At 35.4% G+C, this 23,252-nt stretch overlaps 1 protein-coding gene across 1 annotated transcript in view; it reads left to right on the top strand.

Annotated features, from left to right (window-relative positions):
* OTOGL (otogelin like) overlaps positions 1-22,419 on the top strand; it is a 135,014-nt gene extending 112,595 nt beyond the window's left edge. Inside the window, 14 exon segments of the mRNA XM_036252659.1 lie at positions 115-300; positions 1,629-1,841; positions 2,326-2,430; positions 3,014-3,121; positions 4,522-4,623; positions 5,136-5,240; positions 5,324-5,364; positions 10,494-10,557; positions 11,516-11,694; positions 12,132-12,236; positions 14,984-15,103; positions 16,590-16,635; positions 21,491-21,570; positions 22,219-22,419. Coding sequence (XP_036108552.1) covers positions 115-300; positions 1,629-1,841; positions 2,326-2,430; positions 3,014-3,121; positions 4,522-4,623; positions 5,136-5,240; positions 5,324-5,364; positions 10,494-10,557; positions 11,516-11,694; positions 12,132-12,236; positions 14,984-15,103; positions 16,590-16,635; positions 21,491-21,570; positions 22,219-22,419 — 1,655 coding nt within the window.
* Positions 22,420-23,252: the final 833 nt, after the last annotated feature.

Raw genomic sequence — 23,252 nt, 5'->3', positions numbered from 1 at the left:
GAGACTTAAATGTGATAAGTCATTTTCAAAAAGAAATCTGACATTTCTTCCTTTTATTAGAATTCAAATAGTTTACTTTGATCATGAACAAATCTTGTCCTCTATTACCCTCAGCTCTGAGGTGCCCCGAAGGTAAGGAATATGAACCCTGTGTGCGACCCTGTGAAGCAAGAACATGCCTGAACAGATGGGTCTATGGGCACTCTTCGTGTCTGAATTTAAGGGAAGACTGTGTGTGCGAAAACGGAACCATTCTCCACAGGCCACACTCAACTCAGTGCATTCCAGAGAAAGAATGTGGTAAGCAGCAAAGTACAAACTGACCCCTTAGGGGTCCAGCAAACCAATAAAACATTGTTAGATCTTGAAGAGATGTACTGAGAAAGATTGATCAAAAGTAACCTAGGTGTTGGAAAGGAAATGAGTTTGTTTATAGTTTGACTTTAATAGGATTTCAACTGAAGTTACCCAAATGGGAGCTTTGCTGGTGATGTGTTTTAATTTCGACCTGTGCCTTTAATAACTGGGCAGGAGTATGGAAAATTAAGAAGGAAGAGTATAGTGTGTGAACTGAATTCCAATGCCAATTATTTCGAGTGTTATTCAGCTTTATCTCTGTAAGCCTGAGAAATGCACCTGTAAAATGGGGGAGATAACCATAAGGTTAGTGTGGGAATGCATGAAATAATACAAAGCATTTCACAACAATACCTAGAGAAAAACAGCACTCAAAAAATGTCAGATAGAAATGTCTGAGAGAAAAGATTTAATGGTTCTACTTTCACCTTCAAAGCATTTTATTCTGACACATGATCTCCATGGTGGTGTCAGATGAAACAAGTGCAACGTTGAGAAAAGTTCAGTCCAGTACTTTAGCAGTATCATTCCAGGCAGAAGCAAGAGATTTAGGTAAGAGTGAAAGAACAAGGCAAGTAGACGGAGGGTATACAGGTATGCTTATTTTTGTTTTCAGGACTCTGTGAGGTTGGTTTGCTAGTAAACAGGATGGTGTAAAATAAGTTAATTTGAGGTTGGAATGTGGTTGGTCCCTACATTTATCTTTTATTCCTTAAAAGAACTAACTAGAGAACCATATTTATCATTAAGTAAAACTTTAATACTAAAACAAATAGGGTCACTAAAATATAGTTTCCTTTGTTGCCTGTTTTCCACATTTAGATTTTAAAGCTGAAATGGTTTGAATTTTCATATGACAAACGTGTTAATGTAAAGTAGGGATTACCTTGTTTTTGAATACCACTCATTTTTAACAATTCCTATTTTAAAACATTTACTATGTTCAAGTGAAGTAAATTGTGTTAACAAGACTTAAAGTAAAAAAATTTTAAAAAACCTAATCAGTTATGGTATTTATAAAAGAGGGTATGCAAATTTACACAGAGTTTTAGAAGGGAAATAAATGTTTTCTGTGGACTGCCTCACACATTTCATTAAAGAAAAACATAAGCTAGTATCTGATAAATGAAAAGAGAAATCTGAGAAAGGATAGTTATGTGACATGTTATCTATGCTGCTGGGCCAAGTCACAGTCTGCAATCAAAATATAGCAGCTGGATTGACTTTAGTGTCCAGGTTGTGAGTGATGTAACACTGTCAATCTCTTTAAGTGTGCACTGATAGTGAAGACCGACCCCGCACTGCTGGGGAGATTTGGAATGGGGGCATTGATGAATGCGCACTATACAAATGTTTGGAGAATGGAAGCATTATTCCTATAGCACCTGACTGTGAAGAAGAGCCCACACCAATTTGTGAACGAGAGGCTGAAGTTGTCCTGGGCATCATTGATAAGCAGTCCTGCTGTTCAAAGGAAGTTTGTGGTGTGTATTCAGGCTGAAGCTTTACAGTCAGTTAATGCCACAAAAATGCATGTTGATAACCATTGTGAAAAAGAGGGTGTGAGTGATGCTTGGTGTTGAGAAAAAGCAAGTTTGAGGTAACGACGGATTTTTTTTTTCCCATAAATTTCACTTGCACTTTCTCAAAGCAAGTTTTGCCACATTATGGTTTAGTTGATTTTGCAAATACACATGCCAAACTCTGGCTACTAGCAATAAATAATATTCAGTAATATATGACAATATAAAGGATCTGGGAATCTTTGACTTATGACAATCGAGGGTGGAAAAATAAATAAATCTTAAAGCTGCTGCCTTTTCACCTGTGATCCATTTTGTGAACAGAACATGTTTAATTGCAGTGTGAAAACATGCATAGTGAGAATCATTTTCCTGCTTTGCATTAGAAGCGCTTGATTTCAGTATCTTTCACTGATATTTTAATGCTTCTGTTTCTTATTTGCAGGATGTGACATGACCTTGTGTGATACTACCATTCCGACATGCACGGAGAGTCAAAAATTGACCATTGGTCATAGCCCTCTTTCTTGCTGTCCACAGTACAAATGTGGTGAGTAATTAATTAGGAAAAATAGGAGTGAGGGTCATTGGTCATTCAGAATAGTGGATTAGATTCTCATTCTTTGTGTATATTATTAAAGATTGTGGAGCCCTGGCCGGGTGGCTCAGTTGGTTAGAGTGTCGACCCATACACCCAAAGGTTTTGGGTTTGATTCCAATCAGGGAACATACATAGGTTTTGGGTTCAATACCTGATTGAGGCAAGTATGGAAAGCAACAGGTGAATGTTTCTCTCTCATATAGATCTCTCTCTCTCTCTCTCTCTCTCTCAAATCAACAAACATATCCTTAGGTAAGGATTAAAAAAAAGAAGAAAAAAAAAGATGTGGAGTTGTTTTTCTAAAGATAGTTTTTAACTATCCTGCAAGTATATTTCTATACTTTAAATTTATACATTATATACATGTATATAGTCATTAACTCATTTTAAAGATCTTAATCTTGTGGAAATATATAGAAAAAAAAAAATATATATATATAAACATATATTCAAAGATAACTAAACCGCACTATTTCATTCATTTTATTATCTCACACTATGCAGTTTTTCAAGTATCTTTGTGTTTCTGCAGAATGTGACCCACTCAAATGCCCCAGTTTTTCGGTACCAGAATGCAGAGAAGACCAATTCATGATGCAAGCTCAACAGGATGAACCTTGCTGTTTTGCTCCTTACTGTAGTGAGTGTTCTATGAGTTAATTTCTTGGAAGAAGAAAGAAGAAGGAGTATGTAGGGGAAATCTCTTATTTGATGTGAATTTAATGGGACTGATAGAAAACACTGTTCTGTTTTTATAGGAATTAACTTAAGAATGATATAAAAGTAAGTCTAGAATTTTAAATGATTCTTAAAATTATTAATTAGTGCTACTTTTTCCTATCCACAAATAATATATATGTATATATATCGGTCAAAACATGATTAAGATAGTATAATCAAGGTGTGTGTGTGTGTGTGTGTGTGTGTGTGTGTGTGTGTTTTCTTCAATAAAGCCAGAACCTAATTCTTTTTGGAGAAAAAATTAGCCTTGGCTTTTCTTGAAGAACCAAGTAGAATAAGAGACTCAGCTAAGATGGTACAGAACCTCTTTAAAACTTTATCTGCTGTATGATCTCTAAAGAGAATAACAGAAATGAAGGCTGTCTAGAAAATGCTGTGTATGAAGCTATATAGAGCTATATATTTTGTCTGATGATCTGGACATTGAAAAATAAAGAATTCTCTATTTTCCATTTCAAGTGAATTATCATATAAAAGATTGGTGATTAATATAGGTTTTAGAGGTACTGATGAAAATCAAAAACACATTATTTGTACCAGCTTAGGTTCTTGGAGTACAAGTAGCAAAAACTGGTTGATTCTAGCTAGCTTAAGCAGAACCAATTATTGGAAAGATTTGAGGGATCAAGATTTTGTAGGATTAAGAAGAAATAGAGTAAACTCTGGGAAAGAGAGAAGCCAGAAGCTCTATATGTCAGTTACTAATCACTGAGTCAGCAACATTTGTGTCCTGTCCTGTGTGCTTCCATTTATAATTCAAATGCCATAGAAAGAGATACCGATTCAACTAATGTGGGTTGTTCCCACACAGAGGCCTGATGAGAGCAAGATGCCGTTTTAACAGTCACTTCAAGTCTGCATGAGTGGGACATTTCCTTAAGATCATTTTCAGTTGTTCTCAGAGTGGGGAGAGGTGCTGAACAGCTCACAAGGACAAGTGCCTCCTATATTGTTCACCCATAAACTGGGACAATCAGAGTAGTGAACTAAGAAAACATCAATCAATCAATCAATAATATTTTGATCCTAATAAGATCAAGTTAGTCCAGAAATCTGAATGCCCTATGTTTCTGGTAAGATGCAATTCTATGTCACTCTGCTTGGAAAACATAAAGCCACACACTCAGGCAGTATTCTTGTTTTTATGACCAAATAAGATCTGTTGAAGCCTTATTTTTTGTTTTCTGTTGTATTAAACACAATATATTTTATATTGATTTTATAGACATACAGTAATCTGAATGAATAAGATTTTTTTTAAAGCTCAGCTGTACCTTTTGGCTTTTTGTTTGAACTTAGTGTGTGAGTCTTGCACTGAACCTATCCCACTATGTACTGATGGGGAATTTCTCACCGTGGACCTTAATACCACACACTTGTGCTGTCCTCAGTATTATTGTGGTAAGTATATTTTAACCAACCTAAAATTTTACATATGCCCCAAGTTTTAAGAAGCACAGTGCATCTTAGTTATACTGTCATGTCAGACCATAGTTGAATTCTAGCATATAAAATACATTATTAAACCTGTGTAATGTTTTCATACATCTAAGAGCTCTTTTTAGATAATAGCATTACGTGCCAAAAATAGATCAGCTGTGACATGTCTCTACATCCTAGGATTTCTAGTAATCCAGTTGATTCCACACCCTCTTCTCTTGCTTTCTCTTTTTGCCATCCTGCCATTTCTCAGGGTTCTTTACTTGACGAGCTGTCCTAGCTCTACTCCTGTTGCGTGTGTTATGAATCATTTGCTTGTTCTCACCAACACATGGCAACTAGGTGGCGGGAGGGGCAGCCTGGGGATATAGGAGTTCATACACTACATCAGCAATGGCAGTGAACTCACCGGGAGGAAGTGAGATGAGCAATTACATGAAGTTAATCTGTACCCATGTAATTTTTCTATGTAGTTTGTGAGCCAGATCTTTGTCCTCCACCACTACTCAACTGTGCAGAAGATACGAACCTTGTGAAAGAAAATGTATCTGGTCAATGTTGTCCCATATGGCATTGTGGTAATTCATTTTCATATTTTAAAGATTGATTCTAATTCATCAATGTGTTCTGACCAATGTAAGTGTTGATTTTTGCCTTGTAGAATGTAGCTGTGAAAACCTTGTGATGCCAACTTGTGAAGTGGTAAGAACACATACTTTGATTTTCTCATATCATTTAAATCAGTTTATTCTTCCTTTACCTCTCTTATTTCTGAATTCTCAAAGTTAATGGAATTATCCTCCTTCATTTGTATTGAAGAAGATTAAAATAATGTGCACTGATGTTAGGGAGCTGTCAATATTTTATATTCTACTTCAGATGAAAAGTGCAATACCTTATTTTTTTCACTGGTGACTGAATCAATTTATGTCATATCTACTTAAGTTCACTAGTTTTAAAATGAAGCAAAACATTAAAAAAAATACCATCTCATATTGGCATAGATTGTGGTGATGATATAATGGATATATATTTATCCTAAAATTCATCAAGTTGTATGTTAATTATGTACAGTTTTTTGCATGTAAAATAAATAATTATATCTTACAAAAACAATCTAACATTTAGTGTAATGATGAATTTTTATCCATTATTTTTATAGAATATATAAATAACACATAAAAGTTCTCTCATTTGATATTTTGTGTGCACTGTATACACATCTATAGAATAAAGTAGAATTATTACATTGTATTTTTCTCAGGTTCTTAACAATTTACATAACATGTTTAGTATATTATCTCAATGATTCTTCACAATGCAAATATTTTTAGCTCATTTTATAAATAAGGAAATTGAGGTCTAGAGAGAATAAATTATTGACTGAGATCTTTAGGACTCAAACCAGGGGTTGTTTTATATATGTGTTTGTGTGTATTCTCTTATTATTTCCACTCTGTCCTAATTCTTTCATTTCCTTTACAAAGTGTAGCCAAGACATAGGTTGACACAAGAATAAAAGCAACTGTAAACTGTCCTGTTTCTATTAGTGGCCTTGCCTATCTTTAGCTATGACTCACTCTCCTAACTGTAATATGAAAATAATAGAAAAAAACCTGTGTCATGTGAATGAAATAAGTTAATATAAATTAGTTAGATAGTACTTGACTCATAACAAGGGTTCAATAAGTATCATCAATAATTATTATATCACCCTCCCCCAAAATACTGAAAATTTTAACCACAGGTGTAGATACTCATGGAGATCAAAGATGACCATCAAGAAAAGCTTGGAAGAAAGTGATAGCCAGGTTAGGAATAATAAATAAAAAGAGGTGAACTATTCCAGACAGTGGCTAATATGACCATGAGTAAATGCACAAGGAGTGAGGTAAGAAATGTAGGCTGAAGGATCACAACCCCTCCCTTTCGTTAAGAGAGAGCTAACTTGAGGGGTAACAAAGAAGGATGAAGAACTATCCAAACTGGTGGATTGGGGAGGGCTTCAAAGGCAAGGCTGGGGAATTTTGATTTGATTTATTCACTTCTTCTTCTCAGTTAGTCATTGAACCAATATTTGTTGAAAACCAATTATGTCTCGTCATGGTGCCAGCACCTTGAAAATGCACAGTCCTACCCTGAGGAGCTCAGTGTAGATTTAACGAGACAGGGGCTAGAAAGGGCCTTGTATCAGACAGGAATTATTATAAAAATGGTGTTTGACATTGATAGTCCTGTCAAGCAGTAAGGACAGTAAAACATTAGAGGGCAGGAGATCAGTCAGGGACTAGCACAGCCTTCATGAAGGAGGGCCTTGAGTATAGTGAGGTCTGAATAGAAGAGAAGCAGGGGAAGGTTGAATTCTGGAGGGCAGAATGGAAGACTCTGGCCTTTTGTAATGTATTTTGTGTGTGTGTGTGTGTGTGTGTGTGTGTGTGTGTGTGAGAGAGAGAGAGAGAGAGAGAGAGAGAGAGAGAGAAGAGAAATGAAGAAATAAGGCAGGAGGAAAGAAGGAAGAAAATAAACATAAGGAGGAAGAAAAGAGAAACAGAAAGAAGAGAGAGAGCTATGTAGAGAGAACTCTAAAAATCCTTTATGTTTACAAGGCTCAGACATTAAGGGTCCAGGAGTACTGGGTCCTTGGGCAAACACAGATGGCCAAAGGAGCAGCTCAGCAGGCCCTGGGGTTCTACTCCTACCAGAGCTCCCCTGCTGGCCTGAAAGAGGTAACACAACATCCTGAGGCGTTTCAATAACTTTTAACACCATAATATAAACTGTTCCTTTTTCCTATGGGATTTTGTAACTTCTGTGTTCTGGGTTCTTTGAAGCTTCTTTGGGTAGGACCCTCTATGTTCATTCTTTTATCTTGATGTGGTTGTTACCTTTACTATGTTGTGTGTGTGTGTGTGTGTGTGTGTGCGCTTTTACAGTGTATCCCAGACTAACTACCAACCAACCAATAACATTCCTATGTGGCCCTCTCATTTCCTAATTTCCCCTCCCCCTTTTAGTAGGTTTCCACATTTCTCCACTTACCCTTTCTCTGTGTTCTTTTCCCTCCCCAACATTTGTGCCAGATGCTGGTTCATCTAGTTTATTACCAGCTCAGCATTCGATGTCTGAATATTATTTATGAATCAAACTTTGACATTAATCAATATTGCAAATATTTATTGAATGCCTATTATATATTAGCATAGTTCTGGGTACACACAACATAAATAGTAGTTTCTATACCCTTACATTTTACCAGAATATATGTAACCATACAAGCATGAAAATTTAGTTTTAACATTCATTGTTCTACACAAGCATTGACCTGAGTCATTGTTCCTGAGTACTCATTTTGAATGATGGCTATGTGTTTGTTTCACTGGCTAAGATGATATATGTATACGTTTATCATCACATTGGCTTTTCACATAGATAACAGATGTATTTCAACCTAAAGAGTCTATGTTAGGCTTTTGGAGTCCCTTCCTTCCTTCCTTCCTTCCTTCCTTCCTTCCTTCCTTCCTTCCTTCCTTCCTTCCTTCCTTTCTTTCTTTCTTTCTTTCTTTCTTTCTTTCTTTCTTTCTTTCTTCAGTAAGAGCTTTATTGAAATATAATTCACATTACCATGCAGTTCATTTAAAGTGTACAATTCAGTGGTGTTTAGTGTATTCATCGTACTGTGCAACCATCAACACAATTAACTTTAGAACAATTGCATCATCCCCAAAAGAGGTTCTACCTATTAGCAGTGACTCCATACTTCTCTCCAAACTCCCTAGCCATAGGAAATCACTAAGTTACTTTTATCTATATAGATTTGCCTATTCTTGAGATTTTATATAAATGAGGTCATATAGTGTATGATCTTTTGTAATTTCTTTCACGTAGCATGACATTTTCAAGGTTCATTCATACTATACCATGTATCAGTACTTTATTCCTTTTTACTGTTAAATAATATTCCATTGTATGGATATACCTAGACATTTATCCAAAGTAAAGGTATACAGTAGCCAATAACACATGAAAACATTCTTTAACTGACATCATTAGCTATCGGTTAAATGCAAATCAAAAGCACAGAGACATACCACTTTATACTAAAAAGACAGATATTTATACATGTGGGCAAGAATGTGGAGAAATTGGAACCTTCATATGTTAGTGGTGGGATTGTAAAATGGTACAGTTGCTTTGGAAAACAGCCTGGTAGTTACTCAAAAGTTTCAATATAGAGTTATCATATGACCCAACAGTTCCACTCCTAGGCATATACACATGAGAAATGAAAACACATGTCCTTACAAAATCTGATACATGAATGTTCATAGCAGCACTATTCATAAGGCCAAAACGTTGGAAACAGATTAAGGTGATTTTGCTACTGACTTTAAAGGAGTAATAAACAAACAAACAAACAAATAAACAACACCATACTTGATGTAATATTAAGTACTGGTAGAACAGTTAAGGAGATATTTCTTCTTGGTGAAATTGGGTACTTATGAGAATAGAAGTGTAATTAAACATGTGGATAAGATCTAAAGGAAATAGTATAGAAAGAAAGATTTAAGAAAGAAGATTTAAGCCTAAGCTTGAGAGGGCACATTGGTCATTGTGGATTTAATCATTAAAAACAAGTGGGTAAGTGACTTAACAAGAGTTAGTATGAATCCATTACCTCCTTATCTAATCTTTTGGAGTAGCTAGTACAGTGAGAGAATTTAATTTATTCTTTTTTAACTGCATATTTCTAACATTTTATTTCCAATCTCATTGGAATTGTGTAATGACTAAAAATCACAAACCTCATATGAGCTAATGTTTATGCAACTACTTTACAACTTATAAAGCACTGTGAAATGTAAGATATTATTAGCTTATGGGGAAAAGTGCCTTTTATATATTACTAAGACTTTATTTGAATTATTTCTTATGTCAAGGATCAAATTATTACTGATCCTATGAAAATTAAATCTACCCAGGAAAAGTTGATGCTTAAAAAGCAATTTTTGAAACTTTAAGCCTGATCTTACACTTGAGAGGAGTCCATACCCTTCCTAATAGGGAAAAGTTTGGGTACTGGTCATGACAACAATGTTCTACAGCTAAAGGTCATAGAGCACTTTCTGTGTGTCTGCCCTAGTCTAAGCTCTTTGCATATACTGACCCTTTCATTCTCACAACAACACGAACAATCAGGCGGTGTTATTATCCCGACTTTACAAATCAAGGGAGTGAGGAGCAGACTGGCTAAGAACCTGCCCTACATGTATCACACAGCTAGTGACTGGCAGAGCAGGATCAGAGCAAGGCTGTATTTCTCCTGAGTCTGTGCTGGGCATGACTATACTAGACTGCTCCTGCTTTTATGCTCTTGCCTTGCTCAGATGCGGATGTCAGAGCCCTGACCACTTCTACAGAACAGATAAGACCATTTCCACCAAGCAAAGTTTTTAGGATTAGCAAGAATTTTCTTATCTCCAATTGCCCACTAGAAGCTCAGAATCAAACAATATTTTGAAGTTAGAACAGATCATAAGGGTCATCTTATCTGCCTTCACTCAGTGAATAGATAAGGAAACTAAAATTTATAGAGATTAAGTGATCCATGCCTACATTGTTTATTGTGAATTTTTTCCATGTGCTATGACTTAAATGACCACCAGTTTAATCCAAGACTGTTCACTATCAAATATTTAGTGAGCAACTGCTATGTGTCTGACTGTGTGGTAGGCAACTTATTAAATATTATATTGTGTGTTTTTTACAATTGTCATATAAGAAGCCACATAATAAGTCATATAATAATAAAAATAATATCTTTCTAATAGGGAGAATTTACTACAATAGACCATAACTTTCAGAGTGACTGTGGATGTGTAAAGTATCTCTGTGGTATGTTTTTTTTAATAACTTTTAAATGATAAATAATATTATTGGTATAGGATTTTCACTATTAATAAATTTTAAATTTTTTCTTTCAGAGGTATTACACATTTTAAGCTACTTGCCAGTTTTTGAGTATTAAAAATGTACTATTCTTTTTCAGTTTGTTCTTTTGTAATATTTCTAAATGTTCTGAGGAATCTGATAATAGGACAGAAAAATAAATATTATTTTTTAGAAGCATCACAGTATTCAAAGTTGATGCTAGGGTTCATATACTTTAATAAATAGACATCACCTAGCCGGTATGGCTCAGTGGTTAAGCATTGACCCATGCACCAAGAGGTTGCTGGTTCAATTCCCAGTCAGGACACATGCCCAGGTTGTGGGCTCAATCCCCAGTAGGGGTCATGCCACTGTTAATGATATGATAGCACAGTATATCAGCAGCCTTCATCATGAAGTATGATTTACATGACTCTATTTTGCAACACAACAAAATTGAAAATTTATTCTCAAAATAACAATTAAAAACCATGAAATGTTACAGAATCCCATCATGAAGAGACCTGCTACCATTAATTTAGATTTTGCCTTGATCTATATCCATTCCCCCAAATTGTCACGTTATGTGTCTAGAAGAGGAGACAGCATGTAACTTGACAGATTCTTAGGTCTGAAATTCTGGAATCTACTATAAAGTATAGCTTTTGGAGGAAGTTCAATCAGTAAATAGCAGTTGAGTTTACAGACCAATTTCTTATTGTATGTTAAGGAATAAATGTGCTACATTTATTATTTAACTAAATTCTTGAGTAATTAACAATATATAAAGGTGAAGGTCCTTATTGGTTTTGAAAAAATTGCACATCACAATGAAAACATAGATTTAAGTAAAAATTGCACTAATTGATTAAAAACTCAGTACTAAGTATTGTACTTGTGTTGACTATTTTTCTTTCCTTAGAAAAAGATGATGTGTGCGTATTTCAAAAAGTGTCAGTGTTGAATCCAGGCCAATCTATGATAAAGTATTTGGAAGGGGACTTTTGTTATACAATAGAGTGTCTGGAAGAAAGAGATAACTATACAGGCTTTCACACTCTGAATTTTACAATGGTGAATTGTTCAAAAGAATGTGACATTGTAAGTATTCTTTACAAGTCATTCTGGTGAGAGTTAATCAATCATAACCTGGCAGCTATAGATTTTAAACTAGGGAATACTCCATAAGTTAAAAATATACACTTGAATAGTTATCCAATGATCTATTAATGTGGAACATTTCTTTATAATGCATATTTTCCTTTTCCTGTGTATGACCTTGAGCTTCAGAAGTCTTATTATCTATAGCTAGCTTGACCTGAAGATGTTACACCTGCTTGAAAAATCTTGGCTGGTAGATGTGAAGGTTATAGCTATATAAAGTCAATTCTTATATGAAGTGCTTTAAATTCAACCTTAGAAAGGCTTACAGGTGTTTTGAGAGAGCATATATTTATGTTGGGAAGTACTTTCAGAACTAATTAATTATATATTGGTGGTGTTGTAGGGCTAATTCAGTGTCTTATTATCATGCACAGCACCAGGTATATGTTCCATCTCCAAGTGATTATAATTGTTGTGGTACCTGCAAAAATGTATCCTGCAAATTCCAAATAGAAAATGAAACATCAGTTATATATGAGGTATGAATTCCTTATTTCCTAAAAATGTTCCTTTGAGAATAGCTCTTTATGCTATTTTTCTGAAGAAGACACTTTTTTTTTTTTTTATCCTCACCCAAGGACATTTTTCGATATTTTGTTCAGATAGAGTGGGAGGGAGGGAGAGAGAGAGAGAAACATCACGCGAAAGGGACACATTGGGTGGTTGCCATCCACATGACCCAACCAGGGCCAGGGACAAACTGCAACCGAGGTACATGCCCTTAGCGGGAACTGAACCCAGGTCTCTCTGGACCGCAGGCCGATGCTCCAACCGCTGAGCCAAACCGGCCAGGGCTGAAGAAGACATTCTGAAGTCAAATAAGTTTTCAGAATGTCACATACACATTATAGAGTTCTGCATACAATAAACATTCCCATATTCAGCACACTTAACTGTGGACAAGATACAGTTACATTCTAAACTATCTGATAATTTTTGTTGTAAAGAAACATATTTAACTCATTTCTCAAACTTATTTTATCATAGATCTCCACATTTTTTTTAGATGTGAGGAATGGGCTTTGAGAAATGCTAACTTCTAATCACTACAAAGGAATAGAACAATGTTATATATTTTATTTACTTATTTGAAATGAAGCATTTCAATGGAAATCTGAAATGAAAAATGTTAGCACTTTATTTCAGGTATTGATGGTTTCAGTGGATATATAAGATTAAGGATTTACGCTATATGACAAATTTTTTAAAAAAAGATCTTAAGAGACATTAATGCTATAGCACATCTTTATACCAAAAACAATAAAATAATTATTCAAAATTCTCCCGTTATCTCATAATAACTCTCTATAGGTTTGCAGACTGACCTACTTCTTCCCTAGAATTTTTACTGAAACTTTATAATTTTGTTAGTGGTGTGGTCAGATTTAGGAAGGTGAATACTGTGTTTATAATTTACCTGAAGGTAGTTCCAATTTATTATTGCTATCATCACATCTTTTTTTCCATTAATAGTTTAATTATCTGTAAGATATTATTTCTGGTGTTCGTAATTACATGGAATTACCTACATACCCAAAAGGAAAACAGATTTTTTCCTATCCTGTACATTTTATTAACTAAGAAAAATGAACAATTATCTTTTTGTACCATAGTCTATTGTTTTACAATTATGTGCAAAATAGTGTTATTGATTTATATAGTGTTATTGATGTTTGTCTGTTTTTCCTACTGGTATTTCTGTTTTCTAATCTGTATTTTATAACAGGGAATCTTTTTAAATAAGGAAACTTCTGAAATGACGAGGGGACATGGGTCACAGTGACAGAAGAGGAATCAGAGAATACTTGAAAAAATAGTTATTTGGTGATTTTAGTAAAAAAGGGCAACATAAACTCTATAGATATTGATAATCCAGGAACCATTGGTATATATAATTAATATTCATGGTGGTATCCCTGAAATGGAAATAAAACATTAAATTATGTTCTGAATATATTTTTTTGAGAACACAAGAAATGTGGTACAGGTGAATATACATCAAGACCATCAATTCTTGGCTCTTTCCAAGATAAGCTTTAGTTATCTAGAGATCTAATGTCTATGAGATAATTAATTTTTTAATTTCAGATAAATCAGATAGTACTGTGTTTTATGAATTTGAATATTTTATATTCTTTTACACCTGGATTTGTAGGTTTTTTTTTCCCAATTAAGGTTCATAGAAGACCTGGAGCCATTCATAAACTAAAAGAAAATTTAGAGAAAAGGTAGTTAGTTAAAAATCTTTACTGGTCCACAGAAATTTTTAAGCCAGAGTTTGATGAGCATTTTACTTTTTAAAAAAAAAAAATTATTTTCTTTTATTGATTTTAGAGAGAGAGGAAGGGAGGGGGGAGAGAAAGCGAGAGAGAGAGAGAAACATCGATGAGAGAGAACATCGATGGGCTGCCTCCTGCATGCCCCCACTGGGGATTTGGTCCACAACCTGGGCATGTGCCCTGACTGGAATCGAACTGGTGATGTCTTGGTGCATGGGTCGATGTTCAACCACTGAGCCATACCAGCTGGGCTTGACTAGCATTTTAAAATGCAGGTTATAAAAAGTAAAAATATAGATCAACAATTATAGCTCAATAAGTATGTAATAATTATGTTTAGTAGACTTTATTTCTAAACAGGAATTCTGACATCAGGATTGAAATAAACAGTTATTACACTTAAAAATTAAAATAATGGGACTAGATTTTAAAATAACCACAAGGTATATAAAACTAGAACCATAAGTCAACAATTACTATCATCTGAAGATTTTTTAATATTTTGGTAATAAGGGAGTGGGAGGAAAAACAAACAAATCTCAAAAAAGGAGGTGTATTACATAGTATGATTTGTTGTTTTATAATTAGTGAGGGAAAGAGGAGAGCAAGACCTTTGACACTTGACCAAATTAGATCATTAATTTTGTAGTAGAAACAGTTACCTTTTGCCTCTTTCCTCTCTATTGCTTTACTTCACATTTACATCTGAGTTCTAGTATGAAACCAAACACAGACACACACACACACCCCCCCCCATATATATATATACATATATATTTTTTAATAATTTAAGTAAGGATTTGTGGACATTTCCAGATGGACATTTTATGTTACAAGAAGCTTTCTGCATCTTGACTTGACTTTTGAGTCAGAAGGATAGAATATATTCTTAAGAAATATAGCAGATTATATAATAGCAAAACAGTTCCTTTCTCTTTTATTTTTAGGAGGGGAGCATGTGGCACTATAACTGTACCACATATGAATGTGTCAAGACTGATGAAGGAACAATGATTCTGAACTACAGTATGGTCTGTCCCCCTTTTAATGAGACTGAATGCAAACTGGTTTGTACCTTCTTATATCTAAGAAAATTTAGAATTAAATATAATTTAGGAAATAATTAATATGTTTTCCAAGGGCATCCATATATTGTAGCTGATTTATTTTGGTTAATGTTTTAGTTTCATATATACATGAAAGCTCTATATTTCCTCAGTTGGTCATTATATATGGTATTCCAAATAATTTTCACTCTCCCTGAATAGACATTGTGCTACCTCTGTTTTGTTTTTGTTTTTTTAACCCTCATCCAAGGATATTTTTCCATTGATTTTTAGACAGAGTGGAAGGGAGGGAGGGGGAGAGAGAGAGAGAAACATCAATGTGAGAGAGACACATCGACCCGTTGACTCCTGCATGACCCCGACCGGGGCCAGGGATCAAACCTGCAACCCAGGTATGTGTACTTGACTGGGAATCAAACCTGAGATCCTTCGGTCTAACTGCTGAGCCAAACCGACCAGGACTATCTCGCAGTTCTTAATGTGTAGATAAAGGATTATTGAAAAATCATTTGATCAGCAGACCTAGCCTCTTTTTCAATATGGATCAATAAACTAATCAATCAGAGCTTGGATGATTTTCTCTTTCTTAAACACAGAGCCAGACTTATGATGTAGTTCACTTTTTACTGCATACTAGCCTAAGTGAAATTTGTCTTAGCTTCTTTGAGCACAGGCCCCCGTGGAACTGAGCACATGCCACAGTGTTGCTGGTCCTTCAGTTTTGTTCTCCAGTTCCCTGTTCTCTCAGAGAAGAGTCCATTGGGACAGCAGATTTTTAAAAGTGATTCAATTTTTTTTTTTTCCTTTTTATGACTAACTTTGAAGGTTTCTGGAACAACTTTCTTTCCCATGGGAAAGTGATACAATAAAAAAAAAAAAAAGATTCTCTGTAGCTTTAATTATTTAATAGATAATAATCCCTAATGAAAAGTAAGCTTTGCTCTATTGTGTGGGGCAATAGTTCAACCTCTTTAATTTTTTTTCAAGATGTCCTTTTTTAGTGAGGGTGGCTAGCCTTAGGCAGGAGCCATCCTGAAGTAGAGAGTTTTAAAAAATAATAAAATGTTAAAAGAAAAGATACCATTTCAACATTCAGTTACATTCAGAAACTCAATCTAGTCTCATAGAGTAGCTTACATTATTTTGAGGAGTTGAAAAATATAATGGCCTCTATTTAGAGTACCTGCTTGTACTTTGCTTTGGGAAGAAGTGTTTTTGTAGTATTTAAAATGTGTTCTTTTAAGTAAGTTAGTCTTTTTGCACTCTTTCATATTACTAATGAATAAATAACAAAGTTTTAAACAAATATCTGCTCTTAATTTTTTTTAAAAAAGGAATTCTTATTAAAAAATTTAAATTCCAGTCATTTTCCTGTAAAGACTTGTAATACTTAATAAAAATATTAAAAAAATTAGCTTTCTATTTCTAGTCTAAGAGGAAATGAACAAACACTGTGGTTTTGACTTTATTCCTTCTCTCTTCCTAGAATGAAGGGATTGTAAAGCTTTATAATGAAGGCTGTTGCAAGATCTGTAAGTGAGGACCTATTACATCGACTCATTTGATAGACCAGTTTTAATTGTTCTATGATTTTTCCTCTAAAACTCAGTTCCTATGATATATAGAAAGAAACAAATTTTATAATGTATATTATCTAAATGTTTTTGTATCATGTGGTTGATTATTTTGTAATTTGGTCTTCATCTTTTAGAGTATGAGTAAAATGTTTTGTTTTTGTTTTTTTTACATAAAATTTAATTTAAATATTAGAAGTTTCTTTATTGTTGCATTTCCCAAAAGGTATTGCCTAGGACTTTCATAGGTTTTAAGCTTAAATGTGCTCTATGGTCAGATTTACATGGACCGTGCTGAACCACACAAGGTTAAGTCGGCTCTGCTGAGAATGTCATTTTGGCCCCAATAAGGACATTCAGAGTGCAGTATTCTCCAAACCTATTGGACAAATCTGTGGTTCTGTATGAGACATTTGTAAAATGCCAATTTAATGAGCATATTTAAATCCTATTTGTAAAACTTCCCAATAATTATTTGGATAAAGTTATGTGCAAGCAATATATTTTACATTTGTTTAGATTATCAAGTTTATTTCATAGTGATTTTCCGTAATTTTAAGGACTGAAATAGATTGGAGGAATATTAGTGCAGCCGTTTTTATTTTTAAAGTGTTTATGAATTTATGTCAAGATAAAAATGGGAGTTTTGGGAAACTTAGCACAGACAGTAATTTTACAACTTCGAGAAGCTTTCAGGTGAAAGGGGACAGCTCAGCCAGGGTAACGATGCCATGGTTACCCACGGTGCAGGGCTGGCTGCTTACACACAAATTATCGTGCCTCCAGGGGACACTTCCGAACTTTTTCATGAAAGGCTAGATCCCATAAATACGTAAGAAATAGTCTTGCCTATTTAGAACTGTCCATTCATATTGAATAGAAGTATGATATATTCTGTTGAACATAATCGCAGCTTATAGATCAGGAATGCTCCTGCATTTTCCACACTCTATGCCTCGCAAAATTCCAGTACAGCTATTCTGATTCCCGCGGATTTATCCAGATTTTCAGCTTATAGAGGGGTTAAATAACTTTTCCAGCCCATGCTTCTCGTGAGCCATGGGTTCCACTCCAGACCTGCTCACAGCCCGCCTCCTGGCCAGTCCGACTTCGAGGCGTGACCAGAATGAGCCTGGGCAGAGGGCAGACGCTCACCGAGGTTGTCTGCCGACCAGCAGAGCACTAGAATGACTGAGTTCTCATTTACTGAATGTGAAAAGCCAAATCTGACACACGCAAACCTACCCACGACAAGCAAAGAAGTTCAACATAAGATGGCCTGACATTTGATCTGATAATGTGTTAGTTTGCCAGTGCTGTAACAAAGTACCACAAGCTGGCTGATTTAGCAATCTCTGGTCTCACAGTGCTGGAGGTTAGAAGGTCTGCGGGACTGGTTTCTTCTGGGGACTGTGAGGGAGAGATCTGCTCCAGGCCTCTCCTTGGCGTGCAGATGGCTGTCTTCACGTTCACAAGGTGTTCTCCTTCTATGTGTATCTATCTCCAAACTTCCCCCTTTTATTTTTGTTTATTTTTTATTATTATTTTTTTAATCTTCACCCGAGGATATATATTTTTTTTCCATTTTTTGTTCAGATAGAGTGGGAGGGAGAGAGAGGAAGAGAGAGAGAGAGAGAGAAACATCGATGTAAAAGGGACACATCGAGTGACTGCCACCTGCATGACCAACCAGGGCTGGGGACAAACTGCAACCAAGATACGTGCCCTTAGCGGGAACCCAACCCCGGGTCTCCCTGGACCGCAGGCTATCGCTCTAACCGCTGAGCCAAACTGGCCAGGGCCAAACTTCCCCCTTTTATAAAGATATCAGTCATGTTAGATTGGGGCCCACCTTAATGACCTCATTTTCTCTTGATTACCACTGCAATGACCTTATCTCCAAATAAAGTCATTTCTGAACTACATAGGAATATTTGGAAGACACAATTCAACCCATAACAGTTTTTTTTTAAATTAATTAATTAATTTATTTTTGTTACAAGTGTTTCTTCTTTTCCCCCCCACTGATTCCCTCCACCTCCCTCCCTGCCCTGTCTCCAGCTTTGTTGTCCATGTCTATTGTTCATGCATACATGCATATAAGTTCTGTGGTTTATCTCTTCCCCACCCACCCCCTCTTCTGGGGATTGTCAGTCTGTACCCCACTTCCACGTCTCTGGGATTACGCCATTCCTCAGAGTGTTATGTTCATTATATGCCACAAATAAGTGAGATCATATGATACTTGTCTTTCTTTGTTTGGCTTGTTTCATTTAGGATAATACTTTCCAGGTCCCTCCATGTCATCTCAAAGGATAAGAGATCTTTCTTTCTTACAGCTGCATAGTACTCCATTGCATATATGTACCACAGCTTTTTTATTCATTCGTCTACTGATGGATATTTGGGCTATTTCCAGATCTTAGCTATTGTAAATAGTGCTGCTACGAACATGGGGGTACATATATTCTTTCTGATTGGTGTTTCAGGCTTCTTAGGGTATACAACTCATAACAGTTTTTATTGCTGGGACTTTTGTAAATAGTATAATGCCACGTATACATTTTTAATTACTAGGACTCTTTGACACACACGAATTAACATTTTTCTGTTAGAAAAAAAGCAAATTTTAATTCAGTATTCCATGAACCAAATGTAAAAATGTATATCCAGTAGTCATTGTGTCAGACACCCAAGGAACAAAATTAGGCTCCAAATCAGAGGAAGTTTATACTTTTATGATCTCATATCTTTTGTCTTTTTCCTCTGCTTCTTCAGTCTAGACTCTTCTTTAGGTATGATATATGGGAATAGAATCATAGCAGATGTTACCACCTTGGATTCTGTAACTCCATGTTTATTATTAGAGAAGTGAGTACATTTATGTTATTTTAGGATGGACAGAAGACCTGTGTGACTGATCGTATTCATACCATTTATTGACTGTCACACATAGATACTCTGTTAAGCCCATCAGAGCCAGTACTACAACTAATTTTTATAAGTTCTGGGAGCTAATGGGAAGGTAGGTATGGATTCCCCTCTAGAAGAGTAAATGAAGGTTCAGAAAAGTTGATCACATTCATCAGAAACAGATTAAGGACTATTTAAGGGCTAGGCCTGGGATCTTTTGATTCTACTAAGCTCTTGGAAGCTGCAGAACAGGAACAATTGACCTCAGTTTTTCTATCTGATGTATAAGGACTTGTAAAAAACTTTCAGTTTGGGTATCAAAGAACTCCTGTCTGTAGTCCTTGCTTTGTGTGACCAGGCTATACTGGAGAAATGTGGATACTGGAGGGATTATCACAGGTGCTGTGCTAAACTGCATGTGTTACAACAAAGTCCGGAGGAACGGAGAGGAAAGGCCTCATGGTACAGACAAATCCCACCAACTCAAAATAAATGCATGCTGTCCCAATTTCACTCATTGAATGAACTAACTTATCAAACCAATTTTTTTAAAATAGGTTTTTATTGATTTCTGAGAGAGAGAGAGAGAGATTAGAAACATTGATGTGAGAAACATTGAGCAGCTGCCTCCTGCACGCCCCCTACTGGGGATCGAGCACACAACCTGGGCATGTGCCCTGATCGGGAATCGAACTGGGATCTCTCAGGCCATGGGATGACGCTCAGTCCCCTGAGCCACAGCAATTTTTATTGAGTGCCTACCATGTACCAGACAGCTTTTTAGTACTGGGACTATGGTAGTTAATAAGACAGTATCTGCATGCATACTGCATATCATCGAGAAGGGGAAGAAAGAGTGAACACATAAATATATATTATTATGTCAGTAAGTAATGAATGATGTAAAGAAAAATAGTGCAGAATAAAAGGGGTGGAGGGTGCAGGGAACTAGGTTATATCCATTACATACAGCAATAAATACATATTCTTAATGTATATCCAAGTGATAATCCATCACACACACAGAGGCATATTAATATGTCATTAATTAATACAAAATGTTTTCATTTGAAATCCTAAGAGATTGTTTCAGAGCCATAAAATCAAGTTAACATCACTCATCCATACATTTAAACATGGTTTATAAATAGTTCAATTACATTTGTGCTTGATTTTTTATTAATATACATTAGGATAATAGGATTTATAATCTATTTGTTTTTAATTTCAAAATACATTTATGTATATATTTACAGATGCCTTCATTATGTATATGTATTTACTTATACATACCATGATTCAATCTAAAAATTATATTAATTTTTAGAATTTTAAATACATTTTTAATGCAGAGGTTGATGTTAGCATTACTATATGTGTGGAATATTTTTGATTTGTGATTATGGTAATTATTCTGACAATAAAATACAAAGATAGGTATAAAGCTATAAAATATGAAAGAAAATCTATTTAGAAGGTGAAAATAAATTTTTTTTTTTTTTTTTTAAATCCTCACCCGAGGACATTTTTCCATTTTTTGTACAGACAGAGTGGGAGGGAGAGAGAGGAAGAGAGAGAGAGAGAGAGAAACATCGATGTGAAAGGGACACATCGAGTGGCTGCCACCCGCACGACCAACCAGGGCCGGGGACAAACTGCAACCAAGGTACATGCCCCTAGCGGGAACCGAACCCGGGTCTCTCCGGACCACAGGCCGACGCTCTAACCGCTGAGCCAAACCGGCCAGGGCGGTGAAAATAAATATTAAACATAAAATATGAGGGAAATTTTACATATCTCTTAATATAGAAATGTATTTTATGTAAATATTTTAATTTTCAATATAGTCATATGTTGACATAAGCCCTTTAATGAATAAATACGTTCTATTTTTTATCAGGTAAACGAGAAGAAAGAATATGCCAGAAAGTGATCATTAAATCAGTTATACGGAGACAGGACTGTATTAGTCAAAGCTCTGTAAGTGGGAAGATGTCACCTGTCACATAAAGGGCATGTGTCCTTCCAGAAGTATATGTGTCTCAGCACTAATAAGTTTGTAAGCCAATAAAATGACCACGTGTACAATATTTACCTTTGCAATTATTCCTAAATTCTAATATTAAAATATTTTGTTTGTGAAGAAATGTGAATTGTTCTTAGCATACATAATAAAAAGTTCTGAATGATAACTGCAATCCAGAGAGATGGAAATGAAATCTAAATATATTTGACTAAGTATTTTCTTAACTATGCAATTTTACTCAGCAAAAATAGTCCTAGTTCTAACTTTACTTCCTTTAATATGACCTATCCAATTCCATAGTTTCCTTGAGCCATGATACAATATGGGTCACAACAGACTCATTTGATTATGATTAATATATTGCAGACACCTGTCCAGTTATGTGAGCACATTTCATACTTTGAGTTATGTTAGCATTGCTGTCTTAGGCATTGCCAGAGAACTAAGTTACTAAGCTTCAACCTAATATGTTTTGCACTCTTCTAATATGCAGAAGCTTGAGAGGTGAAGTGATAAGAAAGCCTTGCTTTGGTTTGACTTCTTAGTAGAATTAACTAACCAGATTTTTCCATTTGTTTTTTTCTCATTGTCTCTTCTTATAGATTAGTGTTGCATCTTGTGATGGAAAATGCCCATCAGCTACCATATATAACATCAACATCGACAGCCACCTAAGATTCTGCAAGTGTTGTCGAGAAAATGGAGTGCGGAACTTGACTGTGCCTCTGTACTGTGCAGGAAATGGCACTGAGATCATGTACACTCTCCAGGAACCTATAGACTGCACATGCCAGTGGAACTAGACCTCTGGATTCCAGGAACTCTGTGCAACATCACAAATCAAATGGAGTTAACTTTCAGCTCTATTATTTAGGCACCAGGCAGATTTATAGTTTATCAGTGAACATGTGGTACAAAATGTACACAATTTCCATGGATTGTGTAGATTTATTAATTTACTCTATTTTAGAGAAGGAAATGATTTTAAGTTGTTCAGCTGAAATACTGTTATGCATATAATTGCAACATGCTACAAACCTGGGAAATGCTCATTAATTAGGTTATTTTGCAGAATTCTTGCAGTTTTACTCAATAGTTATTTTTTTATTTGCAGAGTGTGCCATAACTATCCAAATGAAGATACTCTTTTTTTTTTTTTATCCTCACCTGAGGACATTTTTCCATTTTTTGTTCAGGTAGAGTGGGAGGGAGAGAGGAACAGAGAGAGAGAGAAACATCGATGTGAAAGGAACACATTGAGTGGCTGCCACCCGCATGACTGACCAGGGCCAGGGACAAACTGCAACTGAGGCACGCGCCCTTAGTGGGAACCGAACCCGGGTCTCTCTGGACCGCAGGCCGACGCTCTAACCGCTGAGCCAAACCGGCCAGGGCTAAGATACTCTTTTGTCGCTACTGTTTAGTCTGGTAAATGTGATCAGTTAAAATTGGTATCTGGATAGTCATAAAAAGTGGTATGTTTAGAGGCAGATCATAGAACTATAAGATTTCTGTTTTTTTGAAGCCCGAATGGATATTAGGGATATTATTACAGATTTCCCTCATTTTTCAGGTGTAGCAGATAACTAGAGAAGCTGGCAACTTGTACAAATTAATTCAGTGTAACTATATATTG

Source organism: Molossus molossus, unplaced genomic scaffold (assembly GCF_014108415.1).
Source record: "Molossus molossus isolate mMolMol1 unplaced genomic scaffold, mMolMol1.p scaffold_m16_p_10, whole genome shotgun sequence".
Classification (NCBI taxonomy): Eukaryota; Metazoa; Chordata; class Mammalia; order Chiroptera; family Molossidae; genus Molossus; species Molossus molossus.
The sequence above is the reverse complement of the archived record's forward strand: the minus strand, read 5'-3'. Positions and strand labels throughout refer to the sequence as shown.